This window comes from Ctenopharyngodon idella, chromosome 19, assembly GCF_019924925.1.
Source record: "Ctenopharyngodon idella isolate HZGC_01 chromosome 19, HZGC01, whole genome shotgun sequence".
In the NCBI taxonomy this organism is placed as follows: Eukaryota; Metazoa; Chordata; class Actinopteri; order Cypriniformes; family Xenocyprididae; genus Ctenopharyngodon; species Ctenopharyngodon idella.
In genome coordinates, this window is record NC_067238.1 from 1,631,507 (window position 1) to 1,658,774 (window position 27,268).

At 37.1% G+C, this 27,268-nt stretch overlaps 2 protein-coding genes and 1 long non-coding RNA gene across 6 annotated transcripts in view; 2 read left to right on the forward strand and 1 right to left on the reverse strand.

Annotated features, from left to right (window-relative positions):
* Window positions 1–27,268, forward strand: part of rnmt (RNA (guanine-7-) methyltransferase) — a 210,518-nt gene that overhangs the window by 138,007 nt on the left and 45,243 nt on the right. The window lies entirely within an intron of this gene.
* Window positions 1–27,268, forward strand: part of ldlrad4a (low density lipoprotein receptor class A domain containing 4a) — a 93,924-nt gene that overhangs the window by 47,253 nt on the left and 19,403 nt on the right. Inside the window, exon 1 of one of the 4 annotated variants that reach the window (XM_051873118.1) lies at window positions 18,881–19,274. The exons of the other annotated variants lie outside the window; for them this stretch is intronic. Within the exon in view, the coding sequence (XP_051729078.1) occupies window positions 19,157–19,274 (118 nt within the window). The 5' untranslated portion in view covers window positions 18,881–19,156. Of the gene's footprint in view, window positions 1–18,880; window positions 19,275–27,268 lie in introns of those variants that run through there. 4 annotated transcript variants of the gene reach the window in all.
* LOC127501218 (uncharacterized) lies at window positions 229–18,651 on the reverse strand. Its single transcript, XR_007926558.1, has 2 exons — window positions 18,348–18,651; window positions 229–17,131 (listed from the first exon to the last, which is right to left on the reverse strand). It is a non-coding gene; the product is annotated as an uncharacterized LOC127501218 (long non-coding RNA).

Consider the following 27,268-nt stretch of genomic DNA (forward strand, 5'->3'; position numbering starts at 1 on the left):
TATGGTTTTATTTTATTTTAGTTAATGAAGTTTTTGTTTTTGTTGCACATTTTGTTAGTGATAATAACCATGAGCTGACTTTGATTTGATGTTATCACAATATTTGACAATTTATAGAAGTGAATTCACACATATGATATTTAAAATATAAAATCAATTCAGATGGATGAGGAAAATGTAAAATGGCTCTGGCGTTCGTTTTTAGAGTTTTTTATAACCAACAGAACTTTTTTTTTTTTACAGCTCAGCTTTTATTGGCTGTGTCCATTTCCTCCCTCTTTCTCCTTCCACAGCAGCCATCTCTTCATGAGCACTCCCCACGTTGGGATCGTTTGGTTTTGTGTGCTTTATTTAACATGCTTTTTTTTCTATTTTTTCCCTTGCTGTCTGCTGAACAAGGGCCACTCTTTACCGATGGAACAAGTCCAACTGCTGCACTTAAAATATTTAGCAGTCTGGGCCGCATGTTAATGAAAGCGTCTGCGGCTGGCTGCTATTTTAGAGACACCTGTGTGCGCTGTGATTGAATTTTCAGAGGTTGAGGACTGCTGATTTTCGCATCGAGAAAGAGACAGCAAGCGAGAGAGACGCAGAGGAGGCAAAACTAGAGATGAACAGACAGGGGTGGGGGGAACAGAAAAATTATTTCAATTCTAATGGCCACGGCGGTAGTGTAGCGTTCAGTCAGACAGATGGATCATGAATATGGTCTAGACGCTTGGTGTCTGGGTGAGTCAGGGGGGCCCTGTACAAGAGGGGTCTTCACACTACCCCACCCCCACATACACACACACATGCACTCTTATACACATACATACTCTGTGATTGGAGAAAATGAAAGCATTTTCAGGCAGAAAATAAATGTTTGTTATCATACGCTCATCAGACAGACAGGAGAAGGATGTGGCTCTCAATATCACAGGGGTTTTTGGTTCACCGAAGAGCCACAAGGTGGAAACAGACAATGTAAAATGATTGTTAAGCAACATTGTTAAACATAATCCCTGACATTTTGTCTTGAGATATGTCATCCAAAAATGTATGTTTTATCATCATTTACTCACCCTCATGTCGTTCCAAACTTTCATCTGTAGAACACAGAATGATCAAGTCAAATCACAATACACATTGTTACAAAGCAGCTTTACATAAAATCATAATGTTTATATCTATAATATCTTCATGCTTTATAGTTGCATTTTTCAGATTAGAGCTGAGCGCTAATATAGTTTACATTTTGCAATGGTACAAGCAATCAAGTAGTTGAGATTTGATATACTTATTATTTATTTATCTTGATATAAAGGGATGTACAATAATATAGTTCAATTTTGCAATGTTGGTGACCAGTTTTGGTGACAATTGCCTTCTATTGTATGGACAAAAAAACAATGAGAAATATCTCAAAATATCATATTTTATGTTCCACAGAAGAACGAAATTCATACAGGTTTGAATGACATGAGGGTGAATAAATGATGACAGAATATTTATTTTTGGGTGAACTATCCCATTAAAAATAAAAACATCAAATAAAAACAGACAGATGGTCAGTGAGTACATATACTCCACAAAAATGTATGTAATTGCTAATTATTGACTGACGAGGGACTTGGGATGGAGATATATGTGCGCTTGTCTTGGTGAGAGAGGATGATAGGTGCTGACGCCTGCTGAGGTGGAAAATCTACAGTGACTCAATTTGTCCGGGTCTTTTTCCTGCTCAACATGACCTTCCTACAGAGCTGCATGTGATATTGTACTCGTTGCACTCAACCAGTTTATTTGCTGTTGAATTCCAGTGGTGATATGTGTCTGGGGTCAGAGGTCAGAGAATAGCTATATTCCCATTCTTGTACACTTTAAATATGAAATGTATGTCACAATACAGAAGAAAAGATCTGTCGCTACGTCCTATAACACTGTAGGCAAGTTGAATTTGAACCTATGTGCAATTTATTTCAAAAAGATAACAAAACAAACATAAATTAAAAAAAGAAAATAACATAAACATAAATGTAAACTTGACTTGGAAAAACAAAATTCACCAAAGAGCAATTACAGGGAACAAAGATAGACAAGTAACAATGAAACAGGAAGGCTATATATACACCAAGACTAATGACTAAACAAGACACCCCTGAAAACAATGAACACAATGAACAAATGAGAATGTGACACATAAAACAAGGGAACCAATCAGAACATGACACATGAAACTAGGGAAGAACATGACCTGATCACGTTAGGGCACGGAATCACATGACAAACTGGAACCATGACTGTGAGAATTATACAAAATAAAAGACACGAAAACATGAAAGTGAAATCAAAACCCAAAACCAAACATGACGTATCCCCTCCCAGCCCCCACCCACTCAAAGGGTGGCTCCAGACGCCCTAACGGCACACCCACCCAAAACCCGAAACACAAACAAAATCAGGAGGGTGGTGGGTTGGAGCAAAAGTGATCAGGACTGTGGAGCAGTGGCGGGCCTGGACTGTGGAGCAGTGGCGGGCCTGGACTGTGGAGCAGTGGTGGGCATGGACAATGGAGCAATTGGAGGCCTAGACCGTGAAACAGAGGTGGATCTGGACTGTGGAGCAATGGCATGCCTAGACCGTGGAGTAGCGGTGGGCCTGGATCACCTACACCATGGAGGAACAGGTGGCCATGGTGTATCCAGCGAAGACAAATACTATCAGGGTGGAGCTGGTGGATGAGATGACCACCTCAGCTGAGCAAATGGCCCCGGAGGATAGGGGGGGGCCATGGTGGAGCAAAGACCTGCAGTCCTCCTGGCCATGACATAGGGCACAATAAGTTCTTGGATGGCCTCCGTGGCTGTGATATGGGGCATCAAAAGTTTGTGAACAGCCTCTATGACCTTGACATTAGTCTCAGAAAGTTTAAGGACTGCCTCCGTGGCCGTGACATGGCAGGCAGATAGTTCTTGGACAGCCTTTGTGACCAAGACATGGCAAGCAATTGGCTCAGAAATGGCTTCAAGTTAACAAAACATTATTATTATTATTTTTACATTTTTTTAATGATAACAACCCTGCCATAAAAATGGCTATTAAATCTGTAAATGGATACTATTTCCAGTGGATTTGTATGTATCCACATGCTTGTTTAGCTAAAATTACCCTATGTTTCAGGAGTTTGGGATTGTTTTTTTTTTTTTTTTTTTTCCAACTTTATCAGTTGAGAAACGAGAAGAATACATGACAAGCACCAAGCTAAGCAAGTATATAGTTCAGCATGTAGTTAAAGCATGTGAAAAGTACTAAATCAACATAATTTTATAATTATAATTAACTGGTTTGTGTTATTTGAAATCACATTTAGAGTAAATATATATTTAAAATGTACTCATTTGAAAATTCATCTTTACAAATATGTAATTACAAATATATTTAAATAAAGTTTCAATAGAATGATATTAAAGTATATTTTAGTTTACCAGTACATTTGATAATACATTTATAACATATTTAAAAGACAATAGTAACTACAACAGTAATTATGAAATTACTTACAGTAGTAAGTGATGTCCGACCTAGGAAAATTACCACCCTTTGTTCAAATATTATTATTAATTTGTTAAAGATTTTGGAAGCATATTGCATAGTTGTGCTTGGAGTCATTTGTTTAATTTGTGATAATGCAATGAAATATGCCATATTGTGCAGGCGAAATTTTTGGCCAGGCTGTCATACAAATAAATTATGTATACATGCAAAAACAAGAGAGAACCAGCAAAATGTTAATAACTGCTTATGTTGTAGTCAATGTATGCTTTTTCCTGTGAGCTTTTGTTTTCCTATGCATTTTTTATATAGTAAAATAAAACCTTTTCTAATTATAATAATTTATTTTTTAATAATTTTGTCAGATAAATACCTTAACCAAGTTTAGTGTTTTGTTCTTCCCTCATATTTAAAATATTTAAAAAATGTTTTGATGATTTAATCAAACTTGTAGGGTCATTAAAAACAAATATAGCCTCCAGACGTCACTTTGGCCACTACTGTATAAAGATTCCTGCTTAAGTGGGTCAAAAATAATTAAATTTAAACTGTACTACATTTTAATTTTCAGAGCTGTTTTAACTCTCATTAACTCTCATTAACAACCTGCTGGTTGATAACACTTGACAAGGTGTCTTAATGTGGTGCTCATGTCGCAAGATGCTAAAAAAACAAAATAAAAAAAACTAAAGACATCTACCGCATGTGTAAGTAGACTAACAATTGAAAAAAATAGCGCAGATGGAACACAAGAACATGCCTTGTGTGAGCTGAGGAGAGCATCTGTGGACAATTTTCTGTAATGTATGTTCAGTCTTTACCATATTATCCTATAGTGAACTTTGGGAGGTGGAAATATTCTGACAGTGTGGCGCCTGGACACACAAAAGGAATCAAAGCATTGAGTCTGTCTGTGGGATGTAATTGGAGTGAATTGAAAAGCACTGTCGCTGTGTTCTGTCTGTCTGCTGCGCACAAACAAACACTCATATCCTGACCCGTGCAGCCTGCAGAGAGGAAGAGGATTTGTGTGCTCTAGAAAGAATAATCCAAAAATATAAGACAATATGAGACACAGAATTCAAGGGAAGCTAAAACCGCATTATCAAATAAAATCATTGTCTCTTTTGCGTTTGCAGTCGGTCTTTGTCTCTTCTAATGTAGGGAGAGGTTTTGAAAAATATTGTTAGATGATAACATGTTTCATTGTGCTTATGTCGTTGGTGTTCAAGATGTCTGCCTGTTGTTTGTCGGTCCTGTAGAGTCGGCCCTTAAATATTTTTCTGCTCCCTCCCTCTGGCAGTTGTGCGCAGAGTGTTCATGTGTTTGGGGAAGGAAGTGAGTGTGTCGACGGTGAAGTGCACACTACCTCCCTCTCTCTCTTTGCAGCAAACCCCCAAACAGTCAGAGACACTGCATCAGCAACAGGAGGGACGGCAGACTGCAGATACTTGATTTTAAAGCTAGAGTCTGCCTTGAAACTGCTGATTTTAGGCTTAGCATGTGACTGTTTGGAAGTTATCTAATCTCACATGGGATGATAAAACCGAATGCTTTCATAAATTGAATAAAGTTTATATAGAACAAGTGGAACGTCACAGTTTATGTGCAATGAGGAGTGACGAGAGAAAACAAGTCATCGGTACGCCATTCCTTCTGTAATGAAGGAAGAGAGAGACTGTTTTTCCTGGGGTAGAAATGAGAATGTTCCTGCAGCTGTCAGCTGATCTCTGGGTGTGGTCTGTCATCCACAAATCAGACATCTCCCATAAGCACTGTTCAGATGGGATTAGTCTTCTAAATGACGTTTGATTTACAGTTAGGACGTCTGTGATTTCTTGTAGTAATTAAAACAAGATTGGGATCTCTGTAAGCTATTGCTAAGGTGGAAGTGTCTATTTTCTGAATGTAGCCATTACAGAAGGTCATGTGCTTTGGATGCATTCATATATATGTGATTAATTGTATAATCAGTTTGCAAAATCAGATGCACTTTATGAATTTAACAATATAGTTTATGATTGCTTTCAGTATACGGTAATAATAAAATAATCATATGCGTGGTTCCAGTTAGAAAGATGCAAACTTTATTTCCAAAAGCCCAAGAATAAATAGAATACCATTCAATATTTTGTGGGGCAGTAAGATTTTTTATTTTTCTTAACTTTTATTCAGCAGGGACACATGATGCATTAAATTGATCAAAAGTGACAGTAAAGACTTGTACTTAATATTACAAAAATTTATATGAAATGCTGTTTTTTTTTTTTTTTTTTTTTTTTTTTTTTTTTTTTTTTAACTTTCTACTCATCAAAAAAATCCTGGAAAAATGTAACACTGAAGACTGGAGTAATGATGCTGAAAATTCAGCTTTGATATCACAAGAATAAATTCCATTTTAAAATATATTAGGATAGAAAACTGTGATGGACTCAACATGGAGGCATGTTTAGAATCCATATGTGGAAGTTTATTGAAAATAAACGGAGCAGACAAATCCGAATCATGAGGCAAAGAGACGTAGTCGAAAGGCAGACCAAAGAATAAAACACACGTAACAGTCCAACCAGGCAAACACAAAGAAAACAGTAATCCAAGAGATGATATCCAGTAAACAAGCACAATAGTCATAACAAGCAACATGAACATGAACCGCAGGCAATGGTAAACGCTCGGTAAAGCGGTGAAACTGGCAATACTTTGCAAAGTATACATGGAAATGGCATGGCTTAAATTCATGAGACAAACAGGAAATGAGCAGTGTAGAACTGGCACTTTGTGTTCTATGGCTGGGGCGTCCTCTAGGTCATGGCGCTGGGTGGTCAGGGTGTGCTTGGTAGAAGTCGTGGATCAGTCGTTGACGGCTACCTACGATCTCTCCTCTGATCCGTAGCCCTCCCATTCCACCAGGTACTACATCTGGCCCCCTCTACCCCTAGTGTCCAGGATCTCTTTCACTATGTAGGCCGGCTCTCCATCAATCTCCAACGGAGGTGGCGGTTCAGGATTCGTTGATACCAGGGCCAGATGCCGGGTGGACTGGTTTCAGGAGGGAGACATGAAAGGAAGGAGAGATTTGATAATGAGCCGGAAGCTCTAGACAGTATGTAACAAGGTTAATCTGACATAATTTTTTGAAAAGACCCACATACATAGGGCTGAGCTTCCTGCAGGGTAGCTGGAGCTTGAGGTCACGTGTGGACAACTAGATCCTTTGACCAGGTTGATAGTCGGGGTGGGGACGTCTTCGCTTATTCAACTGAATCCTCTGGGCACATATGGCTTGTGTAGCCTGACGTGTACACTGTCCCATACCCGCTCACTATACCTGATCTAGTCATCCACCGCTGGCACCATAGAGTGTTCACCTGACCAAGGGAACATTGGAGGTTGGTAGCCCAGCACGCACTGGAATGGAATGAGTCCAGTTGAGGAATGAGTGAGGCAGGTCTGTGCATATTCAGCCCATGGGAGGAAATCATTCTACTTTTATTGCTCTCGACTGCAATAGGACCTGAGCTATCTGCTGGTCTCCTGATTAAGTCTCTCCACGTGTCCATTAGCCTGTGGATGATACCCTGAAGTGAGATTGACATTAATATCAAGTTGTTTGCAGAAGGCCTGCTAGACTCTGGAGGTAAACTGGGGTCCTCGATTGGAGACGATGTCTTCTGGCAGGCCGTACACCCTATGAACTTGGTGGAACAAAGTGTTGGCAGTCTCCATTGCAGTGGGTAAACCTTTCATGGGTATCAACCTGCATGACTTGAAGAATCTATCAGTGATTACCAGTATTGTGGTGAATCCATTGGAGTTGGGCAGATCAGTGATGGTCTATAAGCAGGTGGGACCATGCTCTTTAGGCAATGTGCAATGGTTGCAACAAGCCGGATGGTTGCTTCTTGGGGGTCTTGGATTGTGCACACACTTGACATGACTTTACATAACAAGCAGTTACATCATGAGTCAATGATAGCCACCAGAATGAGTTGCGTACCAGTGACATTGTCCTGTGAATACCTGGGTGTCCAGTGCTGATGGAGGTATGTATCCACTGAATGGTTCTCTGACGTAGTATGAGGTACATAGTTTTTGCTCTGTGGGCATTCTGGTGTTGCAGGGTCCATCTGTTGTGCTCTCTGGATTTCTTCCATAATGACCCACCTGATAGGGGCAATGATGACAGATGGTGGTAGAATGGAATCATTATGTGGTTGTGCATAAGGTGGATCATACTTTCTAGTGAGAGCATCGGTCTTGCTGTTGTTGCTGCCAGGGCAGTAAGTAACGGTGAATTGGAAGCGTGTAAAAAACAATGGCCAGCGGGTTTGGCAAGGATTAAGTCTGTTGGCTTCTTTTGATATATTCAAGATTCTTGTGATCCGTGAATACTTGAAATGGATGAACAACTTCCTCTAGCCAGTGGCGTCACTCCTCTAAAGTGCCCTTCATGGAGAGTAAATCCTTTTTAATCACGTCATAGTTTTGTTCGTCTGCATTCAGTTTTCTAGAAAAGAAAGCTGCAATGAGACTGTAATTTCGGATAAACATGCGGTAGAAATCGGCAAAGCCCAGGAATCGTTGGAGCTCCTTGACTGTAGAGGCTTGGGCCACTGCCTGAATTTTTGACGTGTCCATGATGTTATAGCTGAGAAATGTAGTCTGGGTGGTGTGAAACTTGCATTTTTCAGCTTTCACGTACACTTGATGCTGATGGAGGCGTGAAAGGGACTTGACGTCTTGACGTGCTTGATATGCTCAGTTTTGCTATGTCAATATAAGCAATGACACATTGGTTAAGTGGGTCTCTGAAGATCTCATTTATTAAGGATGGAAACACTGCTGGTGCATTGGCAAGACCATAGGACATGTCCTGATACTCATAGTGCTCCCTAGTGGTGATAAATGCAGTTTTCCACTCATCCCCTTCTCTGATCCTTATAAGCATTCCTTGAGTCTATCTTTGTGTAAATTCATGCCTCACAAAGTTGTTCCAGTGTTGAGGGGACAAGTGGAAGTGGGTACCTGTATTTAACTGTTACAGTGTTCAAACCTCTGTAGTCAATGCGTGGACGGAGTCCGTCATCTTTTTTTCCAAAAAAAGAAACCTGCTGCTGCTGGTGAGGTTGAGGGTCAGATGAACCCAGATGCTAGGGGCTCTTCAGTGTAGCTCTCCATGGCTAGGGTTTAAGGACATGAGAGAGGGTTGTGCTGTGTTAGGTAACAGTTCAATGGCGCAGTCCCATGGACGATGAGGTGGTAACTGGTTTGCCTTGGTTTTACTGAATCCTTGGTACTCATTTGGAATCCTGATTTCTTTGGAGACCTCTGGGCTCTCAATGCTAGTAGTGAGATATGGTATGGAAACAGTGACATGAAGACAATTGGCTTGACAATAATTTGACCATTGTGTAAGCTCACCATGGCTCCAGGAGATGGATGGATCATGAACAGCTAGCCATGGATGGCCCAGGATGGGAATGTAATTGACAAACAGTGAAATGACTTCAGTGTAAAAACAGTCCAATCTGCAGGCTAACTGGAACAGTTTGATGGGTTATGCCATTGCCAATGGGTTCATTATTAACAGCGGTGATGTTGATAGCAAGGATACATGGAACAGAAGGGATGTTGAGTTCTTTAACCAGATCAGCATGAATCAAATTAACAGCTGCTCCTGAATCCACTAACGCTGTAATGCCTTTGGAAGCCTCATTGAAGGAGATATCAAAGGGCAGAGAAAAACTATGTTGAATAGGAGAGGTGAAATTTGTAGTACTCACTTGTAAACTTGAGTGTTCAGAATGTTTATGAATTCAGAAAGAGTAGCATCCTCACCTTTGCATGCAAGCTCGGCCTGTAGCTTGTGGTTAAGCCCCTCTTGGAAAACAGTTTTCAAGGCCATATAGTTCCAGCTGCTCTGAGCGCTAGAGTTCTGAATGTGATGGCATACTCAGCTGCTGATCGATGGCCCTGGCATGAGTGAAGCAGCTGAACAGAAACCTCTTTACCCCCAGCTGGATATTCGAACACCTCTTTAACTTGTTGCACAAAGTAATCAAAGGATGTTTGAAACTGTGAATCTTTCTCCCAAACAGCTGAAGCTTACTTGACATGAAGCTTACTTGGCAGTCTGGTACATGTCAAGCTTTTTTTGTACTTTTTACAAATGAGAAGCGCGTTCAACCAACGTGGACGCGCAAGCGGTTGCCATGGTAACGAACAATACCTGCTTGTAAAAGCAGTTGAACATATTCTGTATCTGAGGCTAAATCACTAAATATTGAGAATACAACAGCGCGTATTATATTTTTCTAACTCCAGTCCAAATGATCGGCCAATCGTCAGAACCAGCGGATAATCACACATTTTGCTGATGCAAAAGATGTGTGCGTGCTTATGCCGTGAGAGGTGAATATGAAAGGCTGAGCAGCGATGGTGTCTCAGTCTCCACTGGGCTTGAGTAAAATAATAATGTGGTTATAAGGTATGTGCAATTTAAACTACTTTATTAAATAACTCCACTAACAGTAGCTGCAGTTTGCATACTGCTGTTCCCCTTCTATTCTCTTCTGAACTCTTCCCTGTCTTCATTAAAGCTCCAGTGAAGGGTTGCCAGATATATAAGAAAAAGCAAAACAAGCCCCTTAAAACACAATATAATGAATAGACATGGTAAAACTGTACCAAGAATCAATTTGAATCGAATCATGACCCCAAGAATCCATTTTAATCGAATTGTGAGATTCCAAAAGATTCGCAGCCCTAGTAACGACTTGATTTAAGCACTAAATCATCAGAAACTCCAGCACTATCAGCTTTTAAATAATCTTATAAATGCATTTAAAACAATACAGAATCGAATCATTAATCAAAATCACATTGAATTTTGTGTATTAAATTATTTTGAATTTGCAAAAAAAAAAAAAAAAAAAAAAAATCTTGAATCAAATCAAAACCTTTTGAATTGTGAATCAAAATAAAGCGATTCACTGTCTACCCAAAGATTCACTCCCCTAGGGTCCATAAAGATACTGTATTTGTATTGTATTTTTTGCCTAGTTTCTCTTAGAAAAATCCCAATTTAAATTGAAATGTATTTGGTTTGATGTATCGGTTCACTAAAAAAAGATTGAAATGGCTCACAATGAGCTTAATAGAAAGTCTCAATAAGGTTCATTCTGTTCTCTCTTCTTCTGCCCCAATCTTTAGTGCAGAAGAAATGACAAACAAGGAGATGTGTCCTGATCTGAGGTCACTGTTGTGTAGCAGAGACTCTAAAGGTTGCTAAAAGCCAGGCGAGACAGTCAGTAAGGACAAACCTGGGCATATGTTTCCCCTGGTGGATTGTGTGTGGGTTTTTTATGAATAGTTTTACTTACCATGAGTGTCCTGTGAGGAATGAGAAAAAGCAGGAGAACGCTGCAGCCATTTGGACTGAGAATTATTCTAAAACCATGACGAAGTATGGCAGTAGTTCGTGAAATGTTTTATATATACCTGTCTGTGTGTAGTGTTGTGTCTTCAGATACCATAAGCCTTACGTTTTACGCTTACGTCTTGTGGTTTCCCCCATTTTGTTAACCTCCACTCTTCTAGGAAGTTGTGTAATATTTTGTCTTGCTCTGAGTGTTTGGGTTTTTCTCTGGGATGAGCAAAGGAAAACAAATATGCATATACTGCATACAAAGCTTACAGGGTTGTGCACCATTTAGAGTTGAACTGAGAATGCCTTTTATATTCAGGTAGCACACTGGATGTGGAATTGCAGTTCAAACATGAGGTAGAATTAAAATGGAATGCAATTCAAATCCACACATTTTTAAATAGAAAAGGAAAGTTTGTCAATACAAACTTAAATGCTGACTTGCAAGAAAGTTTAAAAAAAAAACTCAAAAGTTTTAAAGGCCGGATGGATGGATGTCGATTCTTAAATTGATATGGATTCTTAAATCCCAAGAATCGATCTTTTGGTCTGTGCTGTTTTCACTTGATGAATGAACAGAACATTTTAGCGTGCCTCCCATCCAATAAATCACAATAAGCTTTGTGCTTTGATACTTTTGATATGAAAAAAAAGTCTCAGATTTTAAATTCTGTCCATTTTATTACGAAATTCAGATAATACAGATCGGTGTTTCCGCTTCAGATCAAGCGAAGTATGTGAACGGATCAACTATTACTTTTTACTACTAGTTACAGCACAAAATAAACATGAATGAACATCAGAAGGTATGTTGAAAGATACAGTACAACTTACCGAAATCCATATGTCCATATGTGTAATCGCTCAATCAGTGTTTCATCCAAGGAAAGATGTCAACAAAACTGCTTTTAAACCATATGCCATGTAATGTTACATTTACCTTAGAAAAGCCATTCGGTGATCATGGAATAATTTTCATTTTTGGGTGAACTATACCTTTAATGTATATTTGAATAAGTCAGTCAAGTTTTTATGACAGCCACCATTTAAATGTTTATATATATATATTTTTTTTAAATTGGAGTAGAAATATAATTAGGCATATGTAATTATGAAGTTTTATTTATAATTTTATTATAACATGATAAACACATCAAGGGAGATTGATGCAGAGACCATTGTCATTAGATTTTGGGTCTTTGCCTCGGCTCGGACAGACGACTTCTCGTGACAGTTTTAATTTTATTCTTCAGATAGCCTTCAGATTTTTCCGTCACTGCTAAAAAAAATTCAGTCAATGACGGAATTTTTTTGGTTAACGGGACCTCTGATAGATAGATAGATAGATAGATAGATAGATAGATAGATAGATGCATACATACATAAGATACATAAGATACATAGATAGATGTGTATATGCAGACAGACAGATGGATTAGATGGATGGGTAAAATCAAGTCCCACCCTACATTTTTCCTGTTTCACTATGAAGAACATAAGATTATGGAAGTAAAATGGGTTCTGAACGTCATTTCAGGTTGACAGTTTTTCAACAGCAAGTACAACTCATAGTTTCCTCAACATGTAAAAATTTTGTCTCCCTTTTTTTCTTATTGCTCATGCATTAAAGACTCCCTAGAGCTGTAGTTTAGGTATGGTCTGTAAAGTCTGTAAATGAATAAAATGAGGTGCTGTGGAGCTCTAAGTGGAAACAGAGCTCAATAACAAAAGTCCAAGTTCAAGAGCAGCTACTCAAACAGAAGTTGTGGAAAGTGTGTTAAAGGTAAAAGTGCGTGTGTGTGAGAGAGAGAGAGAGAGAGAGAGAGGTTCAGTCTAGAGCGGGAAGTCAATAGTCTGAGTCTGTAAGTCTGGTTAATGAATACCGCCCCCTCAGGGTGATCCCTTCATGTAAACACTTCATCACACTAGCAGTGAGAGACTGCATAGCTCCCAGGGGCATGGCCACTCACCACCCATGACTTTAAAGCCTATCAATATCTCCCATCCTCAGGTAAACGCACACACACAAACAAACTTGGCAGTCTCGGCACAAACTGACAAGAACCTGTATTGGTTTGTTCCTGTCAGATTTATTCCTGTGTGTCTGGCCTTTCTTCCTTTCTACTCTTTAGAAGCTCATTTTGGGGTATTACCATAGTTGATAGTCTAGTTATAGAGAGAGAGAGAGGACTAATGAGGATTACATCAGTTAATGCTGACTGCAGCTACTCTAATCACTCCTAATCAATACTGTTGCCTATTCATGTGTAGTACTTCAGTGTGTGTGTTTATTCAGCTATACTTTCGGGACAAAGTTGTCTCAGGAAGTTAGTTAAATTTGACAAAACCTCCCTTTGGGGACATCCCGAAAGCAATGTTTTTTTGTTTTTGTTTTTTTATTCTAAAAACAACAACAACAACAACAACAAAACAGACTTTTAGGGGTATGGGTTGTATTGAGACAAATTATGTCAATCAGTATTTAGATAGCTATGTTTCACATTATTGCATGCGTGTTTCTCTATTTTTGTTGCCAAATTGTGGAAAATGGCCTTACAAACGCAGTAAAACCTCAACATAAACTTGAGTACTCTTTATCAATCAAAAGGTTCATAAAAGGCCCAAATAATGTTTTTAATTAAAATCTAAAAATATATTTTTAACTGAAAAAATAATGTAAAAATGCTACTGTTAAAAATGTTAATTGTTAAATTGTTTAAAAGTGTTGATTATAAGTAAAATTTGTTTACTAAATTCTGTGAATATATTACTGTAGAATTAATGGAACATACATGTAATTATACTTCAAAATATTACACTAATGATATATGTAAGTGTAACGTACCTTATCTAGGGTGAAAATTGATATATATCTCTAAACAATATATGCACTTATAGAGTAAAATGTTTTTTGTAAGTAAAAAGTAAGTCACATTATAATTTATATGGTAAAAACTGTAAAAGGAAGTTCCCAAAAGATTGACACATCATGTTTGATTATGTTTTATCTACATATTTTCATTACTTTTATATTTATAGTTAGAGTTTAGTTTGAGAATAGTTTATTAGTTTTAGTTATAAAAATAGTTATACATACAGATTTGTCAGTTATGTACTTGGAGTGTTTTATGTTACATTTATTTACCTAAAGCATATTGTAGTATTTTATTGTCATTTGTGTTTTGTTATTGTTGTGTGTAAATTCAGTGTAAAAATACCGTGACAATGTTTCAGGTCCAGAATGGAATGTTGATGTCTGTATATGTTACAACTTTCAAGCGTATATTTCATTAAGTTCATAATGTTAATACACCAAGCTACTTGAAGTCCCAAAACCATAAATATGATTGTATTTTACAATAAAATTACAAATATAATGCAGTGTTAAACCACTTGCAGTAAGATAACTTACAGTTAACCAATTAACATACTGTAGTGTTTATTTAAAAAATCATCTGTACAAATTACAAACTTTTTACAGTGCACAATATAAAATGAAATATATTATGAACTGTAGACAGCATCAAATTTACATCCTGTAATGCCTGAAACATTATCACTATTTTTTACATCCAGTTTACTCTAAATTTAACATGATTTTATTACTTGTTGTATTATAATCAGTATAACGTAATATAAAAACATTAGCAGTCAATGGAAGGTTCTCACTGTGTATCTGTACAAGTTTGTGTGTTTGTAGAAGTGATCCTGCTGCGAGGAAGTTATCCTGCTTAAGTTAGTTTAATTTTTCTTATTCCCATCTTATATTGTCCAAATACATAGTGCAATAAATCTAAAGTTCCTGCCTGCTTCCACGAATATAAGGCACATTTACTTGGCTAGACTTGGTCTAACTGTGATGCTGATCTCTGCTGATGTGATAGCTGACGGCAGTGTGATTTAGACTTCCACCTGAGCAATCACAGGTGTTGTGACGGAGCCAGACTGATGTGTCTGTGTCTCAGCTGTAAGAAGCTTGGCCTCCAGCAAGAGACGCTATGAGTCATCTCTAAAGACACTGACAAGCATTGAATAGAGTCGTCTGTGGCATGAGGTGATATTGTAAGAAAGGTTAATTAGTTTTGGGTAACTAAAAAATTATTTATATACTATTTTTGATTAATATTTAAATTAGCTTTTATTTTTATATTTTCAGTTTTTATTTTAATTTTAGTTTTTTTATATTTTAATATTTCTATTAAATATTATTTTTTATATTAATATGTTAATATTTTTAATATTTTAATAACTTAAACTGTTATTTGAGATAGTTGTCAGAGCAACTATTTTTTTTAAGTTTCATCTAATATTTTTATTTATATTTTATTATTATTTCAATTAACGAAAATTATTTCTGATAGTTTTTAATTAGCAATAACAACACTGTTATTATACATCATTATAGTATTTCTTGTACAGCCTGTATACTGATTTAAATATTTAAAAATTGTATTTAAGTATTAAAAATGACTATTACAGTAATGATTCACTAATGAACATAATGGGGAATTAAAAGATGACTACACAATTACTGCACAATTACTAATCATTGGCATGTAATTGTTTGTGCTATGGATGTTAATAATGATACCATAAATCATGTGTCTTACTTATCAGACTTATTTTTATCTGGCTGACAAAGTCGTGCAAAACAGTATAAAGTGTAGGTGTTTTAAGACTCATAGTTATAACATTGAAATGGCACCCCAGTAACATTTATTTATTTATTTTTTTTAATTCAGAGGTTGTCATAAACTCTTCTTATCTGTCTGACCTTACTGTGACCGGCTCGCACGGGGAAAGCTCGTCTCACCACAGATTGTCTTATCGTTGTAAATATCCTCACAGCCACGCACTCACACATATCTGTTACCGCAACTCGTCCTGGAACACTTCAAACCATCACACCGTCAGTGAGAGGTCACAGGGGAAAGTAGGACACAAACACAGGTCATGCTTCCCACGTTAAAGCATTGCGGTGGTGCCATGAACCCAGATGCCGCCAGAGGGCGCTAAAGCAAAACCTGCATCTCTTTCAAGTTCAGTCATAACAAGGCCAATTTTAGCACTCATGTCTGACAAACAGTTCTTAAAAACGACAACAGTTAAATGGTGTAAACGTTTCATCTTTGTAAACACGACTGAATTAAGCGGCATGTCCTTTGTTTTTGAGACATAAACATATCTTTGTTTTGTCTATTCGCACAGCTAGTTGCCTATGTGTTCTTTTACTTTATTTAGAGTTAGAACATTGGCCAGAATGTCACAAAAACATGTCCAGGTGACATTTCACATGAAAGTCAATAAGAAGAGGATGAAAAGATTTTCTCCCTTCAAATAATGTCTACACTTTGTCTTTGAAATTTTTGTATTGCCCATTATTCTCAATAGCGATTATCGTTACTGTAATAGTAATTTTTGACTGCCACAATAAAAAAAAAGTAATATAACTGTTAAACATTTAAATCAGTATGTAGGCAGTACATGAAATACTATGATATATCTAAATACCAGTGTTGTTATTGTTAACTGAAACTAAAAATATTACAAATCTTTTTTGTTATTTGAAATAAAATACTAAAATTACACTGGTAAATGGTGCTAATAATATATAATAATTTTCACATTACAATAATGAGAATTTGGGTGGAGTACCCAAATGCTTAAATTGCCATAAATATGTAACAAAAATTAATTAAAAATCAATGTTTTTAAAACTGGCTTCATTTTCTCTGAAAGAAAACAGAGATTCATATTTCTTCATTCATTCACCAATTAAGAGTTACACATACAATGGCCCAAAAATATTATGAATTTTAAAAATATCCAGGCAAATGCATACATTTTAAACTAAGATTTTTTAACCAAAATATTTATATATAAAAAAAAAAAAGTATGAAATGATTAAATTGATATAATGTTTAGAATTAAAGTCAGCATGAAATGGAAGTTGCAGTAGTCTTTTCTTTTCTTCCCTATTGTGACGTATATCCGAGTAAAATGTCTTATCGAGAAAAAAAAAAAAAGGAGGATGGGACTTGATTTTGTCCATCAGGAATCGATTGGATTGTTGGACGGTTGTGGTTTGCTATTGCTGTAATTTCATTTGAGCGACAGGTTGTCCCACCCTTGCATCAGAAAACACGTCATCAGAGAAGACAAGAGATGTCGCTGCAAGAGGGAGGGGAAGTTATTTTGATTAAAGATTATGAGGACACATTAATTAAAAAAATGTGCATGGATAAATCATTTATAATACACACTCAAATATGTGCATGACAAGTGAGATTCACCAATTAAGAGTTAGACATACAGTGACCAAAAACATTATGAATTTTAAATATCAAAGCAAGTGGCATTCATTTTAAACTAATATTTTCAAGCAAAATATTTAACAAAAAAAGTATGAAATGATAAAAAAATATGTATAATTTTTGTAGGTTAAAGGGTTAGTTCACCCAAAAATGAAAATTCTGTCATTAATTACTCACCCTCATGTTGTTCCACACCCATAAGACATTCGTTCATCTTCGGAACACAAATTAAGATATTTTTGATAAAATCTGATGGCTCAGTGAGGCCTGCATTACCAGCAAGATAATGAACACCTTCAGATGCCCAGAAAGCTACTAAAGACATATTTAAAACAGTTCATGTGACTACAGTGGTTCAACCTTAATGTTATGAAGCGACGAGAATACATTTTGTGCGCCAAAAAAACAAAATAACGACTTTATTCAACAATATCTAGTGATGGGTGATTTTAAAACACTGCTTCATGAAGCTTTGAAGCGTTACGAATCTTTGGTTTCGAATCAGTGGTTTGGAGTGCGTATCAAACTGCCAAAGTCACGCCCCCCAGTGGTGAGCCACTGAAATTTCTAAACACTTATGACGTAACGAAGCCTCGTTTACTGAAATCATGTGACTTTTGCAGTTTGATATGCGCTCCAAAACACTGATTTGAAACCACTGATTCGTAAAACTTCGAAACTTCATGAAGCAGTGTTTTGAAATCGCCTATCACTAGATATTGTTGAATAAAGTCTTTATTTTGATTTTTTTTTTTTTTTTTTTTTTTTTTTTTGCCGCACAAAAAGTATTATCGTTGCTTCATAACATTAAGGTTGAACCACTGTAGTCACATGAACTGTTTTAAATATGTCTTTAGTACCTTTCTGGGCATCTGAAAGTGTTCATTATCTTGCTGGCAATGGGGGCCTCATTGAACCATCGGATTTTATCAAAAATATCTTAATTTGTGTTCTGTAGATGAACGTAGATCTTACGGGTGTGGAACGATATAAGGGTGAGTAATTAATGACAGAATTTTCATTTTTGGGTGAACTAACCCTTTAAGTATAGGTTCCTCTGGAGGAGAACTTACCTCATACATCCACTAAAAACCACAGTGACATCAGGGATGTGATAAGTTCTGATAAAAGCTCTAGAATCATGTTTGCAGATGACACTGGCTTGATATTTTGTAATGTAATTCCATTAAATTCACAAATTAAGTGTGACTTGAGTGTCCAAATACTTTGAGGGGGTAGGTTACTTCACTTTTGCCCACTCAGCCGGACATTCCCCACACCAAAACCACCCCGGATATTTATAGACCGCAGACAGTTTGGGAAAGAAGGGGGGGGTGTCTGACACATCTGCTGAATATCTGCTAGACTGTGGGGTCAGCCCAAGGTTAAAGCCTCTTCAATGCCTGCCTTGATTGGTCGTGGCTGGCACTAATGAGTGTGTGTGTGTAATTCTAACCGTCTCTACACACACAGTCCCATTGAGGGTAGAGCAACCTCCCTCTCTCTCTCTCTCTCTCTCTCTCTCTCTCTCTCTCACCACCGCCATTGTCAGCGCCAGTCTCCCCTCCCACCGCTCCTGTCTGTCTGTCTGGAGCTGCTCCCCTCTCGGAGGAGGGAGGCGCAGGAGGAGGTGGGCTGTGAGCCTGAGACCGTCACAGAAAGCCATTCTTCTGAATGAAAGCGAGAGGAAAAGACCGTCAAGATGCGGGGAACGTATTTACCGTAGTCAAGAAGCAGAAAATGCGTCGGAGAGTCGTGAGAATGGCATGAGACGCGCGTGCACCGAGACCGCAGGCTGCTGCTGTGGAAGTGTTCCTCAGTTCATGTGAGGGCCGCGGCCGGCGGCTCTCTTCCCCCCGTCCCGTCACTTCCCCGAGCCCCCATGCGAAACATCACGGTCCCGGACAGCAGCTCCAGCAACAACAACAACAACGCCGCCAACTCCAATGACACATGCTCCTGCAACTGCACCCTATCCCAGCCACAGGGAATGGATATATGTAAGTAGGGCGGGTTTTTCTGAGCCGTTTTCGAATGCGGAGAGAACGCAGACTGTTACATTAGATCAATTTTCGAACGTGTACCGAATGAAAATAGAATATTTTTAACCTACCGTACTCGACTCACCCTGGTGGTAATGTAACAGTTTTAGATTCAATCATTTATTTCGGTCTGCATTTGAAAATGTATCAAATGTAACTGTGGCAGTTCCGAATCCGTTATTATGGCAGCAAGCTGTACAAATATGTCAAACGCGAATAGTATTAAAGATTTATCTCAGTGTAAATGTCATTCTCAGGTCGAATTATTATAGTATTTGACCGTTATTTTTCACTATCTGACTTGTACACCCATTGAATTTGGCTGTGGCGTATTAAACTATTCGTTCAGCCCCCCAAAAATGCGACGTTTTTGTCAAAAACGACTTTTGATAAGCCCCTGTTTTTTTTTAGACAGCTTGACCAATTAAATATAATAATACAATTGAGTGTTGCTGATGACTTGGGTGTCTGGGAGTGTTTGGAACTGGAACACAACTCGATGCATCAGTTGAATATTACTGGTATTGCTGTGGGGGCTGCGCACAATATGGCAAGCCGTTTAACATTTATCCCTGAAAACTAACTAGTGTCTGTTTATGTTATGAGTGCTTATTTCTTAATTACGAGTACATAATGCAACAGTGATTAGTATATTTTTCAGTTTGTCATTAGTAGGCTACTTATTAGATAGGTACTAGCACAGGTTTATGAGAAAATTGTTACTAGTAGCTTTTCTTATCTCGTTAGTTACATGTGCTTTTTTACTTATTATGTCAGGTGTTCTTTCACATAAGAAAAACTGAAATAGATACTAGTAACTATTTTAATAGATACTAAGTACTACTGGAATAAGTATTAGTACATAATGATAGTTACTACTAGTAAAACTGGATAAAAAAGTCACTTGGTAATTTCTAAAAATAATTTTGTGGACAAACGTTAAACTAGCTTGCCATAGTGCACACATTCTTTAACTCTATCCCTTCTGTTGGGTTCCCAGACAAACACACCTCTAGTTGTCCATATGTGCTTATTCTCACCATTAATGTACTATTTAATCACATTTTCTATTAGCATTTATGCTATACATGAGAACTACATGTAGCCTACTTAATGTGATATTACTTTGTGGAACCTCTTGTAATTGCCTCTTGATGTTTTTACTATAACATCATGGAAGCTGTAGGGTAAAATTTTGCCGAACATCTTAAAACTGTGTGTTCATCCGCTGGCGTTATTGCTGGGAATTGGTTCACTGCGGTCTGAAGCGGGCAGCCAGTCAGTCAACCCTTCCCCCACTTCAGTCCAGACTGGCTGAGACTCTGGGCTGTCTGAATCCACAGAGGACAAAAGGGCCTGTCATAATCAGTACTCACACTGGCTATTTCTGCCGCAAATGGGATGAATTATTAAAAGTAAACCTTCATATGAAAGAATCGTCCCTCTTTTCAAAGCCCTCTGGTAGACGGCACTGATGTCTTGCCCCAGAAACTTTTCATTTGCTCATGAACTTGAATTGATTTCTGTTCTGTAAGATGCATGATGCATATGCAGTGTCCCTCAGCTAGTGAGGACTACATTAGAAAGAACCAGGAAAAAAGAGAAAAATTTTGTGTTTTGAAAATAAGTCTAAGGGCAATTTGATTTTGTATATGGGTGAATCTCATGGAAACAACTAATACAATAGCTAAGGGGGTGATTGCAAATTTGATATCTTATTCTCTTCTTACCAACGCAATCAATCTCTCACATTTTTTTCTTCTTGTAAAGAAGACAGAAACACAATCATGATTTTTTTTTCTTTTTTTTCTTTTTTTTTGCTATTGGAGCAAATGGAAATGCAAAAATGTCTTAACATCATAACAGTAAAATAATTGTAGTACAATGACTGTTTAATTAAAATCAGCATAAATTAAAGGCAGTTTTTTCCATTAAGACAATAAAAACAATTTGTTTAATTGTGATGAGAATGTCACAATGCATAATAATAATAATAAGAAGAAGAAGAAATAAGAAATATGAAAATAAATTTATAAAATATACATTATTTTACTTTTAATTTTGAGATGAAATATGACCTGTACTCATTCTTGACAGGTTTCAGTAGATGCAATTCTTTTTATTAATTTGCCTACTCATGCTTGCTAAATGGTCTTGGCACAAATTGTGTGCATGGTATTTCTTCCTGTTCTTGATTAATAAGGCATACCATCCCTATATATATATATATATATATATATATATATATATATATATATATATATATATATATGTCGGCACATGAATGTGAGACTGCATTGGTGGTTTCCGTGTCTGTACTGTGGTGTTCGGGACGGGCCGTGCAGACAGTGGAATGCTTGGTGACTTGGCGCTTAGATTCTACTGCAGTATTGGCTGCATTCAGGGCCAGAGATCCAGTGAGGCTGGAAACTGGGGGAGCCAGTGACACAGCAGACACACACAAAATCACAGAAAGGACACACCTTTCAGGGCTCAGCATGCAAAACTTGTCAGTGTCGTATTAGCCTTAGCGTTTAGCACGAGTGGATTAGATTGCATTTTCATGCATGTGTGTACGTTATTGGATTCTAGGAGTTTCTTCCCTGTTGTCTTTTCCAGGTCTGGCCCCATATTAGCTGTTGTTCTGTCTGCTGTTTTAGGCACAGTCTGCATCTGAGGTTTTGCGAGCTAAAGGCTGCTTATCTTATCTGACAAAGGCCTTACACCATACGGCTATTTCAAATGAAAACAGAACCCAGCTATTAATAGACTGCTGTGTATAACGGCACTGTTGCATAGCTAGTCGTGCTGCACGGAAAAAGAAATGCACGATCATTGCGTCTTTCTTTCTAGCTGTCTTGCTCTGACTCACAAAAGGCTGCACACACAGGGATAGTGTAGTCCATTTCCAGTGGGGCAGTGGCCAAAGTCAAGCTCCAGAATGGAGAAACAGGATATTGGACTGGCATTCGGCTCACTAGTGCGCTGCAGCTCGTATGTAACGAATACGCAGGGGACAAAAACACCATCCTCGTCAATATCTGATCTCTGCATCAATTTGGCACCTTTTTTATTTTCCACTGGCGGGCCGAAGCTTGGCCCAGACTAGAGGGTGAGGCCTGAGACGGGACACAAGAGTCGAGTGTTTATTGTCAGAGGCCAGAGGTTCTGTCTGTGTTGTTAACTATTTATTACAGATGCTGCCTTTAGAAATATGGTAGTAAAAGTTTAGCATGAGAGGTTGTTGTTTTTTTTAAGCTTAATTTAACATGTTTTAAAATGTAATTTAAGTTAATACAGTCAGTTTATGTTCATAAGGTTATATCTTTGGGAAACATTGAGTTTTTAGTTCATGTCTTGTGGTAATAGTCTAAGACTACATCCACACGAAGCCAGAGCTTTCCCTATCCGATCTTTTTTTTTCCCTCGCCTCAAGAAATATCTGCGTACACACAAAACCACTGAAACGACTCAAAACGATGTAGTATACATGCCAGATCAGTATGTGGCGCTGTAATTCTGCAAGAGAGATACACTAAAAACAAAGAATAAGACTTGGAGCATGCGCATAAACATTGCGCGCTGTATACAAAGCTTAGAAAGAAAGCTTTATTTTAATAAAGCTTTAGGCTCGGTAGCTTCTGCAGCACGAACACAAGCATGTAGTCCGCTATTGTTGTTGTTGTTGCTGTTTTGTGCTGTTAGCGGTGTCTGACTAGGGTCAACACGTGGGGTGATGACATCATCGTTTAAAAAAATATACAGATTGGCTGGACACACGAAAACGCAAAGGGCATCGTTTTCAGATTTATCCACTCTGGGACCCGGTTTCAAAAAATAGCGGTTTCACCTTCTGAAAACACCGGATCCGTCTGGACGAAACGCCTATACAATGCAGAATTTTTGCGTATACAGCTAAACTCGTCTCCGTGTGGACGGGGCTTTTTAATGTCTAATTTTAGTCAACTAAATATCATAAGATATTTAGTTGATTAAATCTACAGTAAATTTAGTCGAATAAAATCTAATAGGTTTAATTAAATTGTAATACATCAATTAAGCATTTCTCTAACAATACACGGATCCAATACACTGATACACATCCAATATTCTCCCAGCTGTGTATGTTCACTTAAGACATAACCAGCTGTTACTTGAATACTCGCCAAAACAGACATTTAAACATAATTGTGTGTGTTTTGGAACATTCAAGGGCAAAAAATACACAAAAGAGAGCTTAATTCAGTACTTTTCAGGGCTTGACGCATACTTATTGAGGTACTATTATACTTTTTGTTAATATTTTCGATTAGATTAGATTTTTTTAGTATTTCTGCTTTCATTCCAATTTTAGTTGAAAGTTTTAGTATTTTTTTGTTTGTCTTTTAGTTTTTGTTTTTAAATGTCTATATAGTTTTTTTTATTAATATTTCTGTTTTAGTTATTTTAGTACATCAGCTTAAGCCTTGTATATACTATATAATTTCAGTTAACAATTATTTTTATTTCAAGTAATGAATATTTTTTTATGGTTTTAGTTTTATTTAACTATAATAACCCTGATACTAGTAAAATCTATATATTGTATAATGTATCAAATGATGTTCTTAGTCTTTCCTTCCTGTGACAGGGCATCAGACAGAAGCTACAATAGTTTACTGTGAATTAAATGGAAATTAAATTAAATAGAGTTTATTGTGTAGCCAAATATCAATAATGAATAGGTAAAAAACTTAATAGGCTATAATGTGTCACTGTTAATTATAAACAAGCCTGAAAAACACTGTGACTCTTATTTTGAAATGTTTGCAGTCTGCACTGTTCTATTGCGGATAAAATATGCATTCTTACAACCGTCTTAACATATTACCATATAAACAACGAAAGGTAAACTTTGTCACAATTCATCAACATTATTACATAAGAAATCTCGTTGCATAAATGTGCGATATTCATTGATTGCGAACTGCTCTGAAGCAGTCTGATATCAGTTCTGACTGGATCTCTTCCCAAATCGTCCCTCCCTAACATTTTCGTCTCATTTTTATTCATTGACGAAAATGAGAGTAGATTATTGTCGTCTTCGTTTTCGTCAGTGAAAAAATGTCTAAATAAAAAAATTACCACTGTAACGAATCTCTGTAAAAAATCAAACCGTACCATTCTCCACCCATGGTTCAACGCGCATTTGCACCACAGTTAATCTCAAATCTGATGAGGCATCTATAATAACTCATAAAACAGAGTTCCGCTTATGTATGTTTCTGTCGATGGATACCCATCTCATCCGTTTCACGTGAGAGTAGCAGTCCAGAACAACTGTTAGTATGTAATTCTATTGCTAACTTCACAGTTCCTCATGTGTACTGAAGCGCATACACAGAAAGCCTCGTCTCAGAGAGCGCTTGAGTGCTAAATTGAGTTCTCTTTCAAGTCTTCTTGCACTTGAACAGAAAATTCACACAAAAATTGTCAAATACCCGTATTGGCGAGTATCCTAGTAAACATAGTCAGTTATGTCTTAAGTGAACGCAAACAGTCAAGAAACAGCAGCGGTGAAAGCAGCCTAATATCCCTGCTGCTGTCTGTGTTTTTAATATCAATCAAACAACAAAAGACAATCACACACTGCTCTTGAATGAATCACTTCTGTAATTTTAACTTAATTTGTATTAATCTTTGTTTAATTTATACATTGAAGATTATATGCAGTTATTTTAGATTTGATTACTTTAATTTCTGTACCTGAAAACTACTTAGACTTACCTGAAAAACCTGAAAAGCACTGTTTATTTTATTTGTATCTTTGCTTTATTGTATTTATTGATTATTTGTTCTTATTTTCTTTATTCTTACTTGACAGTAGTCCTTTTTTTCCCCTGAACATAGCACATACCGAACCGTACTGAAACCGTGACCCTAAAATCATGATACAAACCGAACCGTGAGTAATTTTACACCCCTATTATAAATATGTATTGTTATGGCTTTTTTTTAAATGCACTGAAAAGCATTTGGTGTAAAAACAATTTTCACTCAGAAATTGTGTGAAATTTTATGTTAAACTAAGTCTGAAATGTTTTTTTCTTGTAAAGTATCAATATTTTACGTATATACATTTAAGATATAGGGCTGTCGTGGTGAAGGAATTTCCCTTGCAGTGATTTTAGTGGCTCAATATCGCAATATGCAATATTATCGCTTTTTATTATTTATTTATTTATTTATTTTTTTTTTTTTTTGCTATATAAATAAGTGTTACAATGTGGTCAGCAGGCACAAAGACGAAGGAGATTCAAAACCAAAATTGGCTTTATTAATAATCCAAACACTCTGAATGAACACGCAGGAGAATAACGCAACCCACACAATGCATAAACGAGAACTGACAAAGAACAACTGAAACACAGGGCTATATAAACAGGGGATGCAACATTTTAGTTACATTCATTATTACCACCACTCTTGACTAAGTGAAGTTGCCGAGAATGTGGTAGTGATTCACATTGTGTGTGTAAGTGTTTGTGAGCAGAGCAGTTGTGTGAAGTGTGCGAACACATCGGAGAGATCAGTAATTGCCTTGTTAGAGAGGTGTCAGTCAAAAGACCCCATGGGCCCTAGCACTCTATCCAATACAATATGCATGCTCTGTTCAACTCTTCCTCTCCAGCATCGCTCCAGGGTAGACTCAAGGTCACATCCCTGCCCCAGTAACCCCAGGCAGGGCAATCAAAACTGGACTTTACAGGCCCATCTTGGCCATAACAGCGCTCTATCCAATAATCTAATGCACCTAATGCACAAGCTCAGAGGGGAGTGTGTGTGCACGTCTGTGAGCAAGTGTGATGAGGTCACAACGGAGGTCAGCTGTCAACCCCTCTTGCTAATCTTTGTATGGCCTGCTCGCGCTCCGAGGAGGGTGTGTGTGCACTCTGTGTCATGTCAAAAGGGTTTTAAGGCACACAGGGGGTGGGTCAGCCTGCTGAGGGGTAACTAGATTCATTTTTACAACACTACTAAAAATGTAACGCACTAAAACACACCATTCCATTTCCGTCAGACCATTAAACGTAGTGAACATCCACTCCACCAAGATAACAGTGCTGTGCTAATGAAATGTATCTATTGAACCACAACTTAAAGACGTATGTCTTTGTGACTGGCAGGAAGCTGCTTTGAAACCGTAGCTTCCTAAGCTACAAGCTTTCTATAAGGAAAATGTCTTTTCAACAGTATAGCTATGCAATGGAATAATTTAAAATTGAAGAGACTTGTTTTTCTGGCACACAACGAGGATTTTTAAATGAAGGAACATCTCAGTTAGGGTGACAATATTAAACTCGAACAGATAAAATTACACTAAATACAACAACAACAAAAACAAACAAACTAAATAACACCTAACAACAGATAACATTTATATAACTGAATTAAAGAAAGAAGCATAATGAAGTAGGTAGTGTTTAACTAAATACTTAGCTGAAAAAGAAGACCTCTGTAAATTGTTGTTGTTGTTGTTGTTGTTGTTGTTAATTGGTTCATTTACATTAACCACTTCAACAAACTGATTCACTAGAATGAATAAGAATTTTCAATGCATTTGTTCCCAAGACTTTTCCATTTCTGCTCACTCTCTTGGTATCTATTTTACATTTTGGGTAAATTTGTGGCTGAATTGGTATGAATTGGTATGAATTAGTACAATATTTTAAGAGAGCAAATTTGAATACGGATTATTCATTACAAAACTTTGTTGTACTTTATTGCACTACAATATAACTTGTTGGAAAAAGTAATGGAAACATTAATGAAAAAAGATTTGGAAAACAGTTGAGCTACTGTCGTATTACTTGAAAATGTATTTTAGTTACACTGTAAACCCAAATTAGTTGGGCTAACTCAAAAAATTTGAGGTAATCAGTTACATCAAATTTTTTGAGTTATGATGTTCC